The sequence below is a fragment of the Podarcis vaucheri genome, assembly GCF_965113315.1.
Source record: "Podarcis vaucheri genome assembly, chromosome: 12".
Taxonomy (NCBI): Eukaryota; Metazoa; Chordata; class Lepidosauria; order Squamata; family Lacertidae; genus Podarcis; species Podarcis vaucheri.
In genome coordinates this window covers 29,735,295-29,755,853 of record NC_138750.1, presented here as the reverse complement: position 1 = coordinate 29,755,853, position 20,559 = coordinate 29,735,295, and the positions used below count along the sequence as shown (strand labels likewise).

The window sequence follows — 20,559 nt, the reverse complement described above, 5'->3', positions numbered from 1 at the left end:
ATATGGCACATCAGAACACTAAAAACATAGATTTTTTAAAGGCCTGGAAGAAGAAGAAAAGTCTTCACCTGCTCACGAAAATATTGATTGAAAGAAGGTGCCTTTGGGAAGGGGGGTATTCCATAGCTGAGGGTAGAAGAGTAAGCAATTGATTCATGCTTGGCTCAGCCCAGCACCACTAACCCAAGTGCACATGGAGTCTGGGTTTTGCCCATTTGTTTTAGCCTCCCATCAACAACAGCGCTCAAAGGCTAAAAGAAGCAACAGGAGCATTATTCTCAACATAGTGACAGGCGTAACAGGTAGTGGGAGAAATAATGGGGAGGTGTAAAGCTGTACTCGGTGCCTTGATTTGAGGAAGTAAATTTCCTTTAAAAAGAGGGATGAGATGAAAGAGTGGTGTAATCAAAATCAAAAGATACTATGCATGAGGGTTATTAGATAGCAAATTTTTAAGAAATGATACGTAAACTCCTTGGGGGGGGGAATAAAATTCCTGCTCCCTTTCTCTAGTGTATTCAGTCAGATGAAGATTGATGGATGTAGAGTGGCTTTCTCTCTTATTTTACAATTTACTCCACACTGATTTTAGATATCTAGGGGAAACCTTTTATTTCCATTTGTTTAAAGGACAGTTGACCACATATAATGGTCATTAGTGTGCATGAGCTGCATTATCCAGTAAACTTGCGACAACAAATTCAAGATCTATAATTAAATTCATTAGTAGAACCTAGAGTCAACTTCTAATTGACCCAACCCCATGATTTGCAAAGCTATAGTAATTGCATTGAATGAGACACTGTTAAGAAAAAATAAAAAATCAAGGCAGGCTGGAAGTTTGGGAGGATGAAATAATCAATCAAAATGAGACGTCGCAGCCAAGTTTGCATTTCGAATGGAATTCTTGGACAGTGTTGCTGCCTACATGAAAAATGTACACATAGAGCTCCCATGTGAGTCGGCATGCAAATTTACATCAGAACTGGGAGGAACTCCACATGTAGATTGGTGATGCCTGCCTGCGTGGAACTCCTCCCAGTGATAAAAGTCCAAAGGAAAACCATTGGGCCTCAGTTCATAACAATGAGCTGCATTCATACTACTACTGCCTCTGGCGATCTTCTCTGCCGGTGATTGCTGCTGTTTTTGACAACGTATTTTCTATTTCAAACACAATTCAACATATAATATCTCACACAGTGTAATTCCATAGACCAACACATCATGCAAAGAGAGCATATCAAGAGAAATTAAAGTCCCATGGGTGGTCAGGAGATAAAGTCGATTCGGTTCCTAAATTGACATATTGGCAATAACCACAATATGGTATGCTTAAGATGTTCCACGTATCGCTGCTTTGAGGATTCTAACGTTCCTTGTATGTAGATATCAGATTAGATGGAAAACCTGAAGATATGGCACATGTAGATATTGGATCAGATTGGATACTTGAAGGTATGGCATGACAAGGATTCCAGGATAATACCTTGTTTTGCCCAACCGGGCTTCGTCAGCCGTGCATACTCTAAATTAAACAAACATGATGTAACATAATCCATATACAAACTAAGTAACATACAAATTAAACAACAAGTTTACATACCGTATTCTTGTATGACGGAAACATGGAACAAAATAAATTCAGTTAATCCAGTCACTGGCCAGGGAAGAAGAAGGACACCAGGAATCAGTACCTCAAAACTAACCTAAGCAGCTAATTATCAGACGGCAGCAACCACCTGTGTCGCAATGCATCCTGGTTCTAAAGCATACTGCAGACATGGCAACAGGTGCTGGCTACTGGGCTTTCCTGCTCCATACTTCATCCTTTTATGTGTATGGTAAAATATTTTAAAGGGATATCAATGCATGGAATTTTATTTCTCATTGCTTGCTAAATCAAGGCTTGTCTGTGTGTGTGTGAGCATGTACATGTGTATATGTTTGAAAAACAGACCTTAAAGGATTTCCTAGTTGTCCCTGGGAACATTTTAAAACATTTTATTTAGAGGAAATTTGTGTTGGTTATTGGTTTACTGCTGTTTAATCCTTCAGAGTTAAATAAAAAGGGGCAATTTGCATAATTCTTTTTTTTAAAAGGGTCAAATTAGCATTAATCATATTGTTTGCCTTGCTGCCTGATGGAGCTGATACAGCGGGGGGGGGGGGCAGGAATAAGGTGTAGTATTGAACAAAACACCACCAAAACCTCGGAGATAAATGAACGGCAGAATAAATAATTTATGCTAATGAAATTACTGCAATTAGTAGTTCCACAATGACCCTTTTAGAAGCCACAGCTGTTAATGTCAGGAAGTGCTGTCACTGCTGACCTTATCATAAGAGAAAGTGACAAATTGAAAATGCAGGGAAGACCAATCATCAAAGAGGTCTGCTCAGAACGATTAGGGTTTTCTGAAAAACAGTGTGAATTACAACCAGCTGCTCTCTGGCCCAGCATGCCTCCCATGCTGTGCCATTTTGTTAAGCTTGACAACAATAGTTATTTTGCCCCACTGGGACAAGTTGTCTCAAGCCACTTCCAGCTCTACCGGAACCACCAGCTACTACCCAGGCTGGTTTTAAAATGAAACTGTTGTTACCAAAGGCTTTTCGGAACTGCTGCTTAAAGGTCTCTCATAAGGATCATGGTTGGGAAGAAGCCAGTCGTTCTGTAAGAAAGTCCCCATGGCAGAGAGAAAGAGAGGGGGGGGCACCTGCAGAAGAGAGAAAATGATGGGCTGAGTAATTTAGCCTCTTAAGCTCTAAGGCGGATTCTGGTCTCATCAAAAAGTTATTTGAACATAGACAAAACATTTCTTTGGGGAAACGGGAGTTTGGTCACTTTGCACCCAACTTGTATACTGATTCCGTGTGTTTAAATTGCACTCTCATTACTGTAGTTTAAAAGCAGCTCTTTCTAAACGAAGCTGTGTTTAAAAATAAGTTTTGTTTCGGAGATAAATTACAAGTTGTCTAAATGAACCTGTTTGTAATATTAATTATGCTGGCTTGAAACGTTTAGCTGTATCAACAACCGCTCATGAGTAATTTTCCTAAAGCTCTCCTAAGTATTATTGACAATTCTTTGGTAAATTATGTGTGACTTTTCTAAGAGTTGCAGTAGCTCATTTAATTCATATTAATTGATTTTTAAGTTTCCCCTGATTAATTGAACTGGGTACATCTTGTATTGAATGCAATAAATAATCATTAAAATGAGGGAGATGTGATTCCACAAATTAGAAAGTTAAGTATGGTAGAAGTCACTAAGGACGAAATGGAAATTGCTTACATTGATAGTGCAGCATTTTAAGGGGTGTGTGGGGGGGGTGTCTCACACATGTAGAGACATACTGTACATAAATTATACAATATACAATATACAATACAATATACATATAATGAAAAATAATGTTTTATAAATGTCTAGGTACTTTTAAATGTTAAAATTCATATGTTTGTGCATACTTGTCTTAGAATCAGTAGTTTTTGCTACAGTTGGCTATATATTTCGTTAGCTGAATTTTTAACACTTGAAATTTAAATGCCCTTTCATGCCCTTTTATGTTTTCAGCCACAGTTTCATGACTCTATTTGCCGTTTCATGGCCTATGCCCACACCAGTGTAAATGAGATGAGCGCAAAGTTTCGGCTGAATGAGAGGAGATACAACTATACAACTCCCAAAAGCTTTCTGGAACAAATCATGCTTTATAAGAACCTCCTGGAGAAGAAAATCCAGAAAATGTCCCAGCACAAGGAACACCTTGTGAATGGCATTCAGAAGCTGAAAACAACAGCTTCTCAGGTAGTAATAGTAGTAGTAGTAGTAGTAATAAACAGTAGCAGTAATTAATCACAATTCATAGCAGCTGCTAGCTTATATAATTGCAAATTGCTTTATATAGTAAATTGCTCCAGGGTGCCTCATGGACAGTTGAGGAACTGAAATTAAGAGGAACAATAATAATAATATGTAAGTCCAAGAGCTTGGTGTAGATCTATATAATTATTCATATACAGTGGTGCCTTGGTTCTCAAACTTGATCCGTTCCAGAAGTCCGTTTGACTCCTGAAACGGTTAGAAAACCAAGGCGCAGCTTCCGACTGGCTGCAGGAGCTTTCTGCACTCAATCAGAAGCCGCAGAAGCCGTGTCAGACATCTGGCTTTCAAAAAACGTTCGCAAACTGGAACACTTACTTCCAGGTTTGTGGCCTTCAGGAGCCAATTTGTTCGGGAGCCAAGTTGTTTGAGTACCAAAGTACCACTGTACAGCTAAAGGAGCCTGGGGCAGCATGACTGACCACCCTTCACTTCAGAGTTCCAGGTTTGTCCCAGAGGCAGCTAATACATCCATGGCTTATCATGAAAGTAGGTCTCATTCCAGGTATCACTCCAGTTGGATATCTGAGCAAGGGCCCATTTAATATTCTACTCCATCATCTTCTCTGCTTCCAGAAGAGGCCAGGCTGATGCTTCTGGGAAACCCATAAACCAGGTCTTGAGGGCAAGAGCTTTCTCCTATAGTCTGTTCCCTAAGAAACTGATATCCAGTGATACACCACCTCTGAACATGGGGTTTTTATTTAGTTATCATAACTCATGTTCTTTATTAGACCTGTTCTCCATGGGAAATGATAAATTGCTCAGCTTTGTACAGGTAACTTTCCCTTTTAGTAGAGTGTAATACTAGCAATCAATACTTCAATTAATACACAGTCTCAGTCCGGTGATTATGAGTGTATGAAACATACCAATAATATCATAGTAAACCTGGTTTAGATGTTCATTCTGTCGTTTAAAAGTGGGAGCTCTGTGTGCTTTCATTTAACTGCTTGAAGATAGGCAAGTATGCATTTCTTTAACGGATAAAGGGAAGGGAAGAAAAAAGTGTGCCCCACAGTGTTCACTTATTAAGCAATTAAGGCAGATCAAATCATTACTTGGGGTCTTGTTGCAGTTAATAGTCACAAAAACGCTCTCATTGATATCCAGCTGTTGAGAACCCACCTTTTCAGAAAGCTGTCTCTACTAAACACAGTTTCCAGAAACACCTGTTCCAAACTAATACCTTTGCTGTTCCTTAGGTGGAGGACTTAAAACACAGACTTGCCTCTCAAGAGGCAGAGCTGCAACTGAGAAATCAAGATGCTGAAGCTTTGATTACCAAGATAGGGCTTCAGACTGAGAAAGTGAGCAAGGAAAAGGCCATCGCTGATGCAGAGGAGCAAAAGGTCAGTGCAATTCCACAATTTAGTGTTGTTGAGCTATATTTAGTACATAATAAACCTTTGTAGGTGAACAATTTTGAACACCTACCTCTCCAGGGAGCATAAAATCTAAAGAATTATTATACTTACACATGTTTCAACATTTCACACCATGATTACCACTTGACCTTTCTTTACATTATGCATTTTTCCAACCTTTTAGCTCTTTTAATGATATGAAAGAACAATAAGCACTGAACTCATTCAAGCATATAATGGATGGGGATCTTGGGAATCAGGCCTGTATGTAATACAGTAAAGGTCAGAGAGTCATCTCTGAGCACTTCAGGTTTTTAAAGGCTTTTTTTTTTTTTTTTAGTTCAATTGAACAGCTCAATTGTTCTTGAAGTCCATTTCACTGACCTGCAGTTTCACTTCCAAATTTTGCATTCTGTGATGTACTTTCTAGGGTTCAGCATTAACTGTCCAGATTCCGTGTCCTTCTGCATACTGAACTCAAGTTTCACATTAACATTACTTATATTTGGCTTCATTAACCAATATACAGTGGTACCTCAGCTTAAGTACTTAATTCGTTCCGGAGGTCCATTCTTAACCTGAAACTGTTCTTAACCTGAAGCACCACTTTAGCTAATGGGGCCTCCTGCTGCCACCACGCCGCCGGAACACGATTTCTGTTCTTATCCTGAAGCGAAGTACTTAAACTGAAGCACTATTTCTGGATTAGCGGAGTCTGTAACCTGAAGCGTATGTAACCCGAGGTACCACTGTACTTTTTTAGTTCTGTTACATAAGACTAGATACATACAGTATGATTAAAAAAAGAAAGTGTCACATCTTGCTATTTCCCAACCTAATGATTTGTAAACCAGAACAACTTAGGAAATATGAGCCAAAAGCCATTTCCACTCATTCCCCGTATTTCCTTTGAACTCTCCTGCTACAGGCCCTGTGCCACATCCCACACCCTGCTGATGTATCCCCCAGCCATCAGGAATAGCTTGGCAGCGGCTGGGAGCTGCCGTGAAGCCTTACTGCATGAGTAGGGTCTCATGATACTAGCACATGGGGTCATCCAATGAAGCTGAGTGTTGAAAGATTCAAGTTAGAGTCTAACCCAGTGATGGCCAAACTTGGCCCTCCAGCTGTTTTGGGACTACAATCCCCATCATCCCTGACTGCTGGTCCTGTTCGCTAGGGATGATGGGAGTTGTAGTCCCCAAGTAGCTGGAGTGCCAAGTTTGGCCATCACTGGGTTAGACTTAAGGAAATGCTTCTTCACATGGTACATAGTTAAATTACTACAAGATGTAGAGATGAACACCATCAGTGACCACAGTATGCCTCTGAACACCATTTTAGGTCTTTGGACTGACCCTGTTCTTATGATGTTCAGAGCCCCACTCATACATACTCTCCCAAGCACACCTGCAGCTCCTGCACCCACAAATCCAGCATTTAAAGCCCTCCACACCCCAGCTCTAGCAACTGAAAAATGTAAAAGGCAGAGTTTCCACCCATTCCAGGGATGAGGTGTGGGAAAAATGCTGCCTATTCCTCTCAAAAGAGCAGGCAGGGGGCTTTATCTTTTATCACAGTGCTGTGGAATTTAGCACTAAGATCAAATATCCCCTCTGGCTACTCTTTAGAGAGCATATCTGCTATCTAGGGATCACTGTACAGACCAAGCAGGTGGTCCACAATTTGTGACTTGGCAGGTCAGATTTGACCCACCAGTTGTAGATTAGCTACTCCTGCTTTAAAGGTCAACACCGGCGCCTTGAATTGACCTCAGAATACAAACTTGCAGTCACTGCAGGTTGTGTAAAACTGACAGGATAGAACCAAAGTGCCTAGCACTCACCAACAACCTGAGCGCTGTTTTCTGTACAGTGGTACCTCGGGTTAAGTACTTAATTCGTTCCGGAGGTCTGTACTTAATCTGAAACTGTTCTTAACCTGAAGCACCACTTTAGCTAATGGGGCCTCCTGCTGCTGCTGCACCGCCGGAGCACGATTTCTGTTCTCATCCTGAAGCAAATTTCTTAACCTGAAGCACTATTTTTGGGTTAGCGGAGTCTGTAACCTGAAGCATATGTAACCCGAGGTACTAGGGTTCCCTCCCTTGCTGAGCCTCTGATTGCTGTTATTCGGTATTGTTCTGATGGTGTTAGGACTGGGGGATGCTGTTGACGTGTTTCAAAACACACTTTTTGAAGCAATAAGCTTCAGCACATAGTGTGATTTTCAGGAGATAACATCCTGTCAACACTTTAAAGAATAAGACTTACTTTTTGTGACCCTCAAAATAATCTCATCATATATTTTCTTAACTGCTTGCCAAAAACACGTTCAAAATGAATGATCAACATATCACTGATTATAATAAATTTAAAACCTTGTTGGTGGTAGCACCCGCCCTGTAGAACACCCTCCCATCAGATGTCAAGGAAATAAACAACTATCTGACTTTTAGAAGACATCTGAAGGCAGTCCTGTTTGGGGCAATTTTTAATGTCTTCCGTTTTTACAAATTTTTATATGCTGTAAACCGCCCAGAGTGGCTTGGGAAACCAGCCAGATGGACAGGGTATAAATGATATTATTATTATTATTATTATTATTATTATTATTATTATTTTATTATTTTATTATTTATATTAATTAAAACTGCCTTAAAAGGCTTAAATTTGTCTACAAAGATTAAACAATATAATTTATTCAAATTAAGAGGGCATTGGGCAACAGATGTATCTTTCAACTACAGAGATCCAGAAACATTTTAATGCTACATATTGTAATAAACACTGGTCATCCCTTTTTTTTTAACTTGTTGAAATAATAGTGGTTTATCATGTACAGAACATGATAAATACATTAGTTTTAATAATGGCTTTAGCAATACTGCAATGTCAGGTACTCACTGCCTTCCCTACATTCTATTCCTAACCGTGTTTGCTCAGAATTAAGTCTCAATTGATTTAATTGAAGCCTACTTTGAAGTAATTAATTCCATGATTGCTGCCTTAATCAAAACTTAAGAGTGTGTGTTCAAATAGGTTGTTGCCATCCAAGCAGAAGTATCTCGGAAACAGAAAGAGTGTGAGGATGACCTGGTGAAAGCAGAACCTGCCCTGGTGGCTGCTACTGCAGCTTTAAATACGCTTAATAAGGTAAATAGCAAACTGTGGTATGGTTGTCTGCCATGTGATGTGTTGACTGCAAGTTCCCATCCCCCACCACCCCAAATACAGCCTGCTCGCTTTTCCAAGAATGTAGTTTGGGATGATTACTAGCGTAGTTTTCATGCTCTCATGGAGTCTTTTTCTCTTTGTCGGTCTTTCCAGATTATTCCATTTTTCATGTAATGAATGCCAAGCTATATTAAATTATTTCATGGCATCCAAACAGCATTTCTTCAGTTTGGATATGTTGCATTTTACCAGCGCTCCAAGCACACTAATTTGCCCTGGGTAATCTTTTCAACACTTCTGTGTTTTGGAATGTACCTTTTGTGACAATGCCGTGTATCAATTTGATAGTTTTAATGAAAGTTGAAAGCCTTCATGAACCCATTCTAGCGATGAGTTTTTGCATCAGATTCCATTTGAAATTGCATCTACTTGCGTGAAACAAACAAGCTTCTAGCTCCACTGTGTGATAAAATGTGATACGCTTATCCTAGTTAAACACAGAGCAGTATAATTAATAACACAAAAATATCCAAACCAATTAATATTTTCCCCATTAGAACTTAGACAGTATCTCTTATGCAACCATGGAAACAGTGACATCCCAGTTGTGACTATATATTGGGTGCAGAGTGTTGTACTGTGTGATCTTTTGCTCTGATACAATAACACCCGTTATATTCTTACAGTTTTCATTTGTTCTCTACTTATAGACATCTTCAGCTCTAGTAGAGGAAGGGGATCACAGGTAGCCAAGTTACGGAACAATCATAAGTGGGATTGGGACAGGAGTTAACTGGTGGGCAATCTGCCATCTCCAAAACTCTACCAGCTAGGGTGCAAGGTGAAGGTGGAGCTTCTGTCTTTTATCCCCTCTCTAGCTTTCCTCAGTAGTTGTGAAGGAATGGGTTTCTGTGTAGTCAGTTTAAAACTGACTCAGAACCCCCCCCCTTTTCTTCTTAGCATTTCTAAAATGCATAAACTTGAGCCGTTGAGCAAATGCATCACAAGAACACAGCTCTCTCCTTTATCAGTCACGGCAAGGATGACCTTGGCTGTCCCAGTGGAATAGGGTTGTGGATCGAGGGCCCCGACCCCGCTAAGTGAAATAAATACACATGGACACGTGGTATAAGGTTAATGGGCAAGAAAAGGCCACAACTTTATTGATTACAGCGGTGAAAAGGTATTGGCTTAGGCATTGGATGACTATAGGTGGTGGGTTTATTCAACAGTGGGTGGAGCCTGTTGATGCTCATCCAACTATAGGCTCACCCCCTGATGTCACCGAGGGTCATGCCATGGCCTCCCACCAAGCAGGCATCGGACGGAATACACGACCGCCAGATTCCTTTAACGGAATAACCCACGGTAGATAGCATAGGCGATGGCCACACCTAGCCCTTGACACAGCACAACACATGAATCCAATGCCTAACCTACCCACCAATACCACAAAAGTTGTGACGATTGCTACGAGGTAGGCGAAAAAACCAAAAGGCCGAATGCCAAATGGAAAAATTCCTACCAGGCCCCCCAGACAACCGGGGCAACCAACCTAAGGTCCATAGCAAGGCCAAACACCTAGACCCTGAGCTAAATGGGAGTGGAGGGTGGGTGACTCGCTGCAGGACGACGAGGACTGAGGGGGAGGAGAAGGTAAGGAGGGGCAGGGGCTAAGGCCCCTGCCAGGGCGGAGTCCGGGCTCCCGCCCACAACCACTCCCCTCTCTTGCAGGGAGGAGAGTCTATGACACTCTAGGTCTTATCTTACGTCCTGATGCACAGACCTAATCTGGGAACAGCGCCAGAGTATGTTCTTGGAGTTGGTGACCTCTTGCTCCAAGATAAGAGTAGGAACAAGAATATCCTTTTATGGTCAGAAGTACAGGAAGGAATACCCTTTTATGGTTAGAAGTACAGGAAGGAATACCCTTTTATGGTTAAGGATACCGGAGCAGGAACATATGTGATGTCAACCTGCGTGTATAGTCTGACGTGGTTGGATTCCTGGGGGAGGGGGGAGAGGGTGCCTGGAGGATATATATACTGCATGAAATTTCTCATTTCTTTGGACTTGCTGTGGACTGACCACGCAAGTGCCTTTCTGCTGTTCCGGAGAGCAGAAACAAAGAACTCTTTCTCTGAACCAACCCTCTGTGACATTTGACTTCCTTCCTCCTGTTCGGGAGCAACGCAGACCCAATCGGTGAACTCCAATAAGGCTACAGTTACATTGACTGTCAACCGATCCAAGGGCGCCCCTGGCTGACCCTGGAATGCCTCAGGTTGAGCCTTGCCACCCACACACCTCTGTGCATGCAGCGTTCCACAAGCATACTTAGGCAGAGCGATCCTAACCCTTGCCAATCTCTTCAAGTTGTCACAATGCTTTTTGTTCTCCCAGCACGCGTTCGGCTTTCTTTCAACACCATCTTTGTTGCTGTTCTTCAGGTGAACCTTTCTGAACTGAAGGCCTTCCCTAACCCACCAATTGCAGTGACCAACGTTACAGCTGCTGTAATGGTCCTACTGGCGAATAAAGGGAAAGTACCAAAAGACCGAACCTGGAATGCAGCTAGACTCTTCATGGGAAAGGTTCTTGCAACATTATCACCATCTGTAAACTGCATTGCAACCTGATGATATGACTCTGAATTTAAATAATAATGTTCATGTATATATTGAGACACAGGAGTAAACTTCCTCAGGGTTGTGAATTTGAGCCCCATGTTGGGCAAAATATTCCTGCGCAATGAGTTCACTAGATGATCCTTGTGGTCCCTTCCATCTACAACTCTATGCTTCTAGGATTCTACTTATCATTTGCAAGTGCATATGCATAAAATGACTTACTTTTTAGATCAATACTTATTTGCTATTTTAAAAACGGGGGTCACTATGCTTGTTTGGGTTTTAACCTTTTGTATTTTGAAATCAACTTGCAGGCTTGAAGTGTTATTCAACAATAATAAGTTAAGTGCATTAACTGCCTTCCAGGTTGATGAATTCTTGCAAGCTTTAATTAACTATGACAAGGAGCACATCCCAGGGAATTGTCTAAAAGTGGTCAAAGAACATTACTTGAAAGACACGGAATTCAACCCAAACCTGGTTCGCACTAAGTCATTTGCAGCAGCTGGCCTCTGTGCTTGGGTTATCAACATAGTGAAATTCTATGAGGTACTGAATGTGTTTGTTGCAATTGGAGAAATAAATTGGGGGAATAGCTTAGGTATCTGGTGGCCGCTCATTGGAGAAGCAATATTTTCAGCAGAGAATAGCAAGATGAAGGTTGCACAGGGTACAAACTTTGTGTAACTTATTTTTATTAGAACATATCAAATGGATGTCCCTCTTAAGTTATGATCTAGCTGCTAAGATATGTGAGCAAGTTCAGTTCAAGCTTTCTCTTCACCATGAACTTACCAGGCGGTCTTACACAAGTCCCCATCTCTCAGCCTCAAAAGCGCTGGAAAATGCCTTATCGGGGTGTTACCATCATTAGTGAAATAATGTATGTGAAACACTTTGAACACTCTAAATGCACAATGGAAATGCTGGATAGTATTTTGCACTCTATTAGAATGTTAAGAACAGCATGGCAAAGCTAAGTTTTCAGACTATGGCACAACATAGAGAAACCAACCTTGTGATATGTGTGTGGGTACAGTGAAAGCAATGAGACTTAAATCAGGCATGATTAGCATGTCCTTAACTTGGTTTTAGTGAGGCTAAAGAATAGCTGATACAGTCTGGATACAACCCAGTATTTTTTTTTTTTAAATCATGCCACCATCCTTTCATGTACACCATCAAGTAAACCTCACAAGGATAGGGTGTTGGGTTCATAAAGCACCTTGCAATGTAACGAGAGAAAACCAGTGGTGAGTGGATGGGATGGGATGGGTAGGGTAGAAGGAGATCAACAGTAGGTGGAGCTAGAGCTAATGATGTAAAGAATTGCAGCCAATGACAGGCAAAACCAACTCATTCTGCCCCCTCCTCCCTGATTAGTTCTACAAAGGCAAAACAGAGATGGGGGAAGAGGAAATGAACAGGCAGTGCCATTCTCCTGGGCAGGGTGTAAATAAGAAGTCCGGCAAGGGCGGGGGGCAGGTTGAAGTTGGTGGGCCAATGCTCTGTTTGTCCTAATAAACCAGCCTCCCCTGGAGACAACAGACTTTTCAGCAAAGGAAGGAAAAGACTTCCATTCATATTGGAGGCTAAGATTGTGATGCACCAAATAGCAAATGCAGAGCAATCTGATAGCAAATGGTTACCGAAATACAAGTGTTAGATTATCTATCATATTCCAGGACGTTACTTTTAATTAAATGTTTATCTAATGCATCCAATTTATCTATTCTGTGATGTTTCTTCCTATGACTTGCAAGTGCGTCTTGAAAACTTGAAAAGAAGGGAGCGTGCAATCAATTCCGGCTGAAATATTGCCTAATAAACTGTGGAGACAACTGAAGGTGGATCACCTTGCAATAAAAAACATGGCCGTTTCATCACTTCTTGTTAAAACTTTTTTGTGTTATCATAGTTTTAAGAATTTCTAATATTGGAATTCCCAGGTATACTGTGATGTGGAGCCAAAACGCCAAGCATTGGCCCAAGCAAATGCTGAACTTGCAGCAGCTACTGAAAAGCTGGAAGCCATCAGGAAAAAACTTGGGGTAGGCCTTACTCCAATCCTAATCTTGCACTACTTCGTAGCAAATCTAACAAGCTAGCATTCTTTGTGGCAATGCACAGAGGCTGTCTGTAAAAATGAGGTGTTTTACTGCTTTCTAGCCCTGCCAGGTTATGAAGCTATTGTTTTGGTGTCTAATATATGATATAGTTATATTGGGCGTTATTGCATTTCCCCCCATAAACCAATTGAATATATCTTCTTTTTTTGTTTGGGGTGGGCACTGAATCTTTTAACATGGAATTAGAGAATTTCCCCCCAAACCCATTCAGCCACATTATTAACATAATATACATTTATTTAAATAAATTGTTATTGATTACTTTTCGCAAATGTGCAAGATACAAAACTAGTCTTCCACTAGATTAATTCAAAGCAAATTCTAGCCATGGGGGATATGACCTCCTATTACTTGCAAGATAAATTGTGTGCTATTTTGATTACCCACCCTTTCAAAATATAATTAAAGATCTCAGCTACTTTCAAATTCAACTATGTAGCCCATTCCTCACTCCTTAATTTGAGTTCTCTGCCAGTGCTTATAATGAGATTAGATGCTGTGCCTTGTACATTTGTATGGTGGTAACTTTTCTATCAAGTAGCATCCTTTATCAATACTTGATCCATTTTCTCATTGGCCTTCAGTTCTCAATGCATCCCTCAGCATTATGTCTGTTTGCCATTTATTGGCCTACTATTCTTTCTATCGTTCAGCAAACCTAATGCCTTTGAAAAATAGAGTCACAGGTAGTCGTCCCCATCTTATAGATTTCCAATGGAATCCTGTCCCATAAACCAGTGCTTTTCTGTTGGGAAAGCATGGTTCTAATTTTTCATACAGAAGTATTCTTTTTACCTAGTAATTTTCTGTAATGATTAATAAATGTTGCAGCTATTACTTGGTAATCAATAACACATCATCAATTTGGATGGCACTGTGCTAACAACCCTTCATTTTTAATGCCTGCTAAAATATATTTCAAAATGACAAATTAAATCCTTGTCAGCTGTATGCAACAGCAAAATTAATGTTGTTGAAACGGATATTATTATTTTTAAATCTTTCCATGAAAATATTTCCCATGATTCAAAAGGTTTATTTCAATCTACACAACTCTTTCTACGTCTCTAATATGTAAACTTTGCCTCTATCTATGTGGTGCAGAAACGTTTAAGCTGTGGCCTGTGTACCCTCGCAATGACTGAGGAGAGCCCCTGCATTTAGTACCACATTGCACACTAGTATCCAAAGACTGTCTATTCACATTTAGAGGCAATAAATGTTGTTAAAGCATATTTTAGAGTGCAATTCACCTATGGATGTAAGAGGTCTCTGAGCAGACTGTAGGGTGGGCAACACAACCCCCTCGGAATGCTCTTACATCCACGTTTTATGCAGAAGTAAGCCTCACTGTGTTCATTGGGGCATAATCCCCTTTTAATGGTGTTCAGGATTGTAGCCTCAGTTTCCCCAAACATATTTCTCAAACTCAAAAACCAATGAAATGACACCCAACAGTTGTAACCAAAGCTTTCAGTTGCTTTGAAATTCACTCTTCAGTCTGGTCTGTAATAATCTAGAAAGGTTTGTGTGGATTTTCCAAACTGGCTTCTTTTTGAAGCTGACTGTAAAACTGCTATATACCAGGCCGCCTTCTCACAAATCTTAAGTTTTGGTTTTTTGTTTTGTTTTACTATATAACATTAATCACTGAATTAGCAACCAGTGATTCAGAAGTGTGTGCCTAAGTGTGCCAGCATTCTAACCCAGACTCCCATGCTGGAATGCTCCTAAAGAAAAGTCCTCAACAATTTTAGAGCTACTGTGCCTTTAATTAATTTCTTCTGTGTTTAAAATGAAAAGTCCCGCCCCCCTCCGAGGGGGTAAATCTTTTATTAAAGCCTCCCAGGAACAAAACTGACAATTAAATGAGAGTTTTCAAAGGGTAGTTAAGGCGTAATTAATTCCTAATCTCCAGCCATGCTTAGAAGAGAGAATGAAGGTTAAATCTGGTAGGAAGGTTTTCATTAACACTGGAAAGTACCTTTTGTTGAATGGTAAAGGTAAAGGTAAAGGTAAAGGGTCCCCTGACCATTAGGTCCAGTCGTGACCGACTCTGGGGTTGCGGCGCTCATCTCACTTCACTGGCCGAGGGAGCCAGTGTACAGCTTCCGGGTCATGTGGCCAGCATGACTAAGCCGCTTCTGGATAACCAGAGCAGTGCACTGAAACGCCGTTTACCTTCCCGACGGAGCGGTACCTATTTATCTACTTGCACTTTGACGTGCTTTCAAACTGCTAGGTTGGCAGGAGCAGGGACTGAGCAACGGGAGCTCACCCCGTCGCGGGGATTCAAACCGCCGACCTTCTGATCGGCAAGTCCTAGGCTCTGTGGTTTATCCCACAGCGCCACCCGCGTCCCTTTTTTGTTGAATGGTACCTGTAGGTAAATCTTAGAGGACACTTGACTATGGATAACAACACTGCTAGATATTAGTACACTACTATGTGGAACCTTGGTGAACTCATGGGACTGGACCAGTTTCACAGAAAAGTGTTTTGCTGATAAATTATGTGAGAATCTTCAGTTTCACAGACACCCCAGACTGCTGGAGAATCTCAAGCCCTACCATATAATATACATTTTTTGTAGTGAAGAATTTTGGACTCAGTTGTGGATTCGGTTTTAATATTGTTGAAGAAAGGAATAGGTTCTGGCTCTTCCAGTCCTCCTTTCCTTCTTGGTGGCGTTGGTTCAATTAATACTGAGCAAAATATTTCTCAGGAGATACTTTTCTTCCTGTTGGAGCATTCCCACACCTTGCGGAGAACTGTTGGTGAAATGGCTCCAACAGTTTCACCTCCTAGGCACATAAAACTTTGGCAGTCCATTTGCACTCAGCCCTTTCCCACTGTCAATTGACTGTAGGAAATGAAAAGCTCAGAAGTGTTAAATGGCCCCAGCATGTAATCATTTACATTTTCATCTTCCTGAATTGCATTCTGGCATACCCAGGTACAGGCTGCATGGTTGTTGTTTTTTAAAAAGCCCTATCCCATCATCATCCAACCTGGCACTTGAATCATAAAGAACAGTTCCAAGACTCACAACTTGCAACCCACAGAGCCATGCATTGCCCACCACCTATTAGGACCTGCTTAATATAAGACAATCCCACCTTACTTTGAAGACAGAGGCAGGCACAAAAGAACAAGAAGTTTATTAAGCTGTTGGTGAATTGCCCTATACAGCTGATGAGCTGAATTTGGCATGGTGATTCACAAGTTTTGCAGGGGGAAAACCATCAAAGGCAACTAGAAAAATATGGGGAGGAGTTAGCCTGTAACTCCCATCTAATGAACAGCAAACAAACTTTGCTGATTATTCCCTTCAATGAGAAATATAAGATCCATCTTAATAGAAACAGACTCAATCCCCACCCTCTCAAAAAAGAGCCTGTTGGTCTTTTATTCAGTTCTTGGCACTAGAAGTATGCTGGGGGGGGGGGGCAGGTGTCCACATTAGCCTTCTTTCTACTTGCTACATTCAAGACTTGTTCATAGTCCATTAAACATCATAGGATCACAGTTAATGTTCCACATTGCTCAAGTCTCCATTTAAAAGCTCTCGGAAGAGCTGGTGGCATTTTGCCATGCAGAATGGGTCAACCTTCAAATCATTACCATAAATGCCTCCATAAACAAAATTGGATCAGCTACCTCATTACCCACATGAATTCTAGTCACACTTGTGTATTTGGTTAACCAGGCATTGCGGCTATTTCACTTCTCTACAATTTTATCATTCCCAAATTTATAACTCTTGAGTTTCCCCCACCCCTGTGGTTCCTGAATTAGCTTTGGGTCGTCTCCCTGTCCATGGCTATAAAATACATTACAATGGTTCTGAGATTATATCTAGATTTTATACGATTGCAAAATGCAACATATTCTTGAGGTTATAGTGGCACACAGAATACCAAGGTAAAATACTGGCATTGAAGACTTTACATCAGCCTTCAACCGCCTGGTGCCCTCCAGCTGTTCTGGATTGCACTTTCTATCAGGCCCTAATAGACATGTTGGCAAAAGCCACTTAACATCATTGACAGTTTCAGATGGATTTTATCTGATAAGCAGCTCAGGAGTTCTGTCCATTTCAGCTGATCTGCACGAGCAAGATTTCTTTTGAAAGTCCTCATATATTTGCATAAATTGCTCAAAGAGTTTGGAATGTGGATCCAGCTGTTTCTCTATCGCCAAAGCGACTATTATGTCGACTAAAGCTTTCTTAACATCAAAGGTTGTGACATCAGCAGCTGAGACGATGGCAGCTAGGGGGCATGATATGGGCAACTGAGATTCTTGCATGAATTATAAATGCGACATGAGATGTCCAATGGAAATGAGTGAGAGAAGATGAAGGAAATAGTAGTGAGGCAAATAGCATAAAACATTTGACACTTGTGGCCTGCCATTTTGGTGAGGCTTCAGATGGTTACTGTATGAAAGTATTGCCATTACAGTGGTTCCTCGGGTTACATACACTTCAGGTTACATACGCTTCAGGTTACAGACTCCGCTAACCCAGAAATATTACCTCAGGTTAAGAACTTTGCTTCAGGATGAGAACAGAAATCGTGCAGCGGCAGCGCAGCGGCAGCAGGAGGCCCCATTAGCTAAAGTGGTGCTTCAGGTTAAGAACAGTTTCAGGTTAAGAACAGACCACCAGAATGAATTAAGTTCTTAACGTGAGGTACCACTGTATTTTTATTATTCACCAACAGGAGTATGTGAAGAATGAATGATGAATAAGTGAATGAAAAGTAACTCTCTCTCTCTTTAGGAACTGGATCTCAATCTGTGCAAACTCACAGCATCCTTTGAAAAAGCAACAGCAGAAAAAGTCAGATGTCAAGAAGACGTCAGCCGAACCAATAAAACTATAGAGCTGGCTAACAGGCTTGTTAAAGGACTTGAGGCAAGTAGGATATTCATTAATATCATTCTCAGGAGTTCTGCTCAAAGCAGGCGAACCTGTATTCAAGAGAAGGGTCTTGGTGAAATGAAATATTTCTGGAGTGTCAGGTTTTAGATGCCTGAAATGAGAGCCGCTTTAAACTAACAGGAAGAGGAAAAATGCTAACCAATATGGCGACATGGATATTGTGAGGCTGCCCCAGCAGGGAGCATCTTGCTTGCTCTCCTTCCCTACCTACTGGAGTGGTGTACACGAAAGGAGTGTGCACACGAAAGGATTAATTTGAGGCAGAGTTTATTGGAGCTTAGCTCCAGAACCAGTTTTCAGTACCAGGACTGAACTCTGTGAAATAATAACACATTTCCATTGAGCATAAGAAGAATCTATCTTACTACTTAAGTAATCGTCCTCATTGCTCCTTATTATCCATGACTAAAGTGTGCACCAAAGATTTCACCTCCCAGTTACATGCAGCAGTGAGACTCCTTGATCTGAACTCTAGGAGAAAGTTTGCTACTTATTGGGAAATTATTGGGAAAAGCAGCTTATATAGCATTCCTTCTCTCTCATTGAATAGAAGATGTAGAGAATTATTTTAATTTTTATTGAACAATAGATGGAATTTCATAGATGATGGCTCCTGGGTGGTTCCTGAAAAGTCTAGGTCTGTTCAGGCTCCAATAGCTAGGCTGATTAGATTAGAGATTGCCTGGGCTAGAAATTAACATCATTTTTTTTAACTGGGACTTCATCTTAATCACCATGCGCTCCACCACCAGACATACTTAAGAAGTTCATTTCCATATGTCCCAGTGAGATGCTAAGATAATTGTTTATTTATTCCTTTAAGGAGCTCTATGAGTACGCACACTTCAGAACTCTGGAATAATTATACTGTAGAAATTTATTTTTTGGTGGGCGGGGAGATATTGTTGCAGGTGCCTTCCCCTACAGTGTATTTAGCCTAATTGGCTATCCAGCCCTAGACATTAGGCTGCTGTTTTTGCATCATATGCGATATGTTTGCTCCGTGGGTTGTATATCCCCAGAGAAAGGTCTCTGTAACTAAGTCGCTAGATCTGTACAGAAAAGTGAACACTTTCTGACAGCATAGTCAGCCTTTGGTTAATGAGCACTGAGACTGAATAATCTTCAGGTCAGGATGGAGTCATTTTGTATCCACCCACAATGCACTTAACCTTTGGATAAGTGGGCTACAGTCAGTGCATTGTTTCTTATGTTCATAAAAGGCATTAATCTTATTCTAATAAGTATAGAATATACACTTAATTAACAAAAAAGCACACCCTCTATAAGGAGTTTAGTTTTCTAATTATTTTCATCTGCAGAAAAGCATCCTCATATCAAAACAGATGATGATTTAATGGTTAGTTTGCACATAGTTGTTTTAATTATTTAATTATTTATTTAATAATTTTAACATAATGGCACTAAGCCAGTGAAATCAGTGGGATCCAGGGAACCCATTTGTGTGTATGGGAAAACAGACAGGCATGCACAGAGAATGCGCACAAGGAATTTCAAAAGTGGTTTGTGGGTCGTTCCTGCAACCCATCGGAAGCCGTGCCTTGGTTTTTGAATGGTTCTGGGAGTCTATTGGACTCCCAGAATGCATCGTGTTCAGCAACCAAGGTAAAACTGCATAGCAAGAGTGGGAAGTGTTTGGACGTCCAGATCTTGATGAACTACAACTTACCTTACTCCTAACAAGCATGACCAGTGGCCGGGGATGACGGGAGTTGTGGTTCATCAATACCAGGTAGGCCAAAGGTCCCCATATCTAATGTATAGGATTGAGCTGTTGGAAACCAGTAGAATGCACAGGAGTAAGTCTCACTGGAATCTATGGTCTTACTTATGATTAAACCTGCATAGGATTGCACTGCTAAAAATAATTAGAGCTGAGGTGCCCTGCAGCTTGCATTCCATTTACTCCAGAGTAGTTTTGAAGGGGAAATTGCATTGCATCAACATTATAAGTTGGTAAAATATTTTTTAAAAAAGAATTGCATATCCTTCATTGGGTCCTGCAATGCCTTGCTTATATCTTGAGTTGCTACTGTGTTAGAATTCTCCAAGTTTCTGTTACTACCAAACAGTGACAGTCCTCTCCACTTTAAAAGTACTTGTGTAAGCTAAGAAAGAAAAAGAAAATATAACAATTAATTGAGAGCATCAACACTTTTCCTCAGAGAATAAATTCTTTTTGACTTAAACAGGAGACAGTTAACTTCTGAAAAGCATCAAGACTGATGATTTTGTCTATATGCCATTGACCTGGAAGCTCAACCATTCAGACTAATAAATCAGGCAATTTATATTTAATCATTAACTAACTCCCGAGCTGAACAGCTGTTCAAAATTAGAAATGGGTCACCCCGGCCAGGATGATATTACAGGCAATCTATAATGCATTAGAATAAAAT

At 40.7% G+C, this 20,559-nt stretch overlaps 1 protein-coding gene across 4 annotated transcripts in view; it reads left to right on the top strand.

Annotated features, from left to right (window-relative positions):
- DNAH11 (dynein axonemal heavy chain 11) overlaps positions 1 to 20,559 on the top strand; it is a 147,605-nt gene that overhangs the window by 88,711 nt on the left and 38,335 nt on the right. For all 4 annotated transcript variants that reach the window (XM_082193867.1, XM_082193866.1, XM_082193868.1 and 1 more), the window contains 7 exons: positions 3,581 to 3,814; positions 5,095 to 5,241; positions 8,298 to 8,411; positions 10,883 to 11,026; positions 11,429 to 11,611; positions 13,012 to 13,113; positions 17,978 to 18,112. In XM_082193867.1, the coding sequence (XP_082049993.1) occupies positions 3,581 to 3,814; positions 5,095 to 5,241; positions 8,298 to 8,411; positions 10,883 to 11,026; positions 11,429 to 11,611; positions 13,012 to 13,113; positions 17,978 to 18,112 (1,059 nt within the window). The remainder of the gene's footprint in view (positions 1 to 3,580; positions 3,815 to 5,094; positions 5,242 to 8,297; positions 8,412 to 10,882; positions 11,027 to 11,428; positions 11,612 to 13,011; positions 13,114 to 17,977; positions 18,113 to 20,559) is intronic.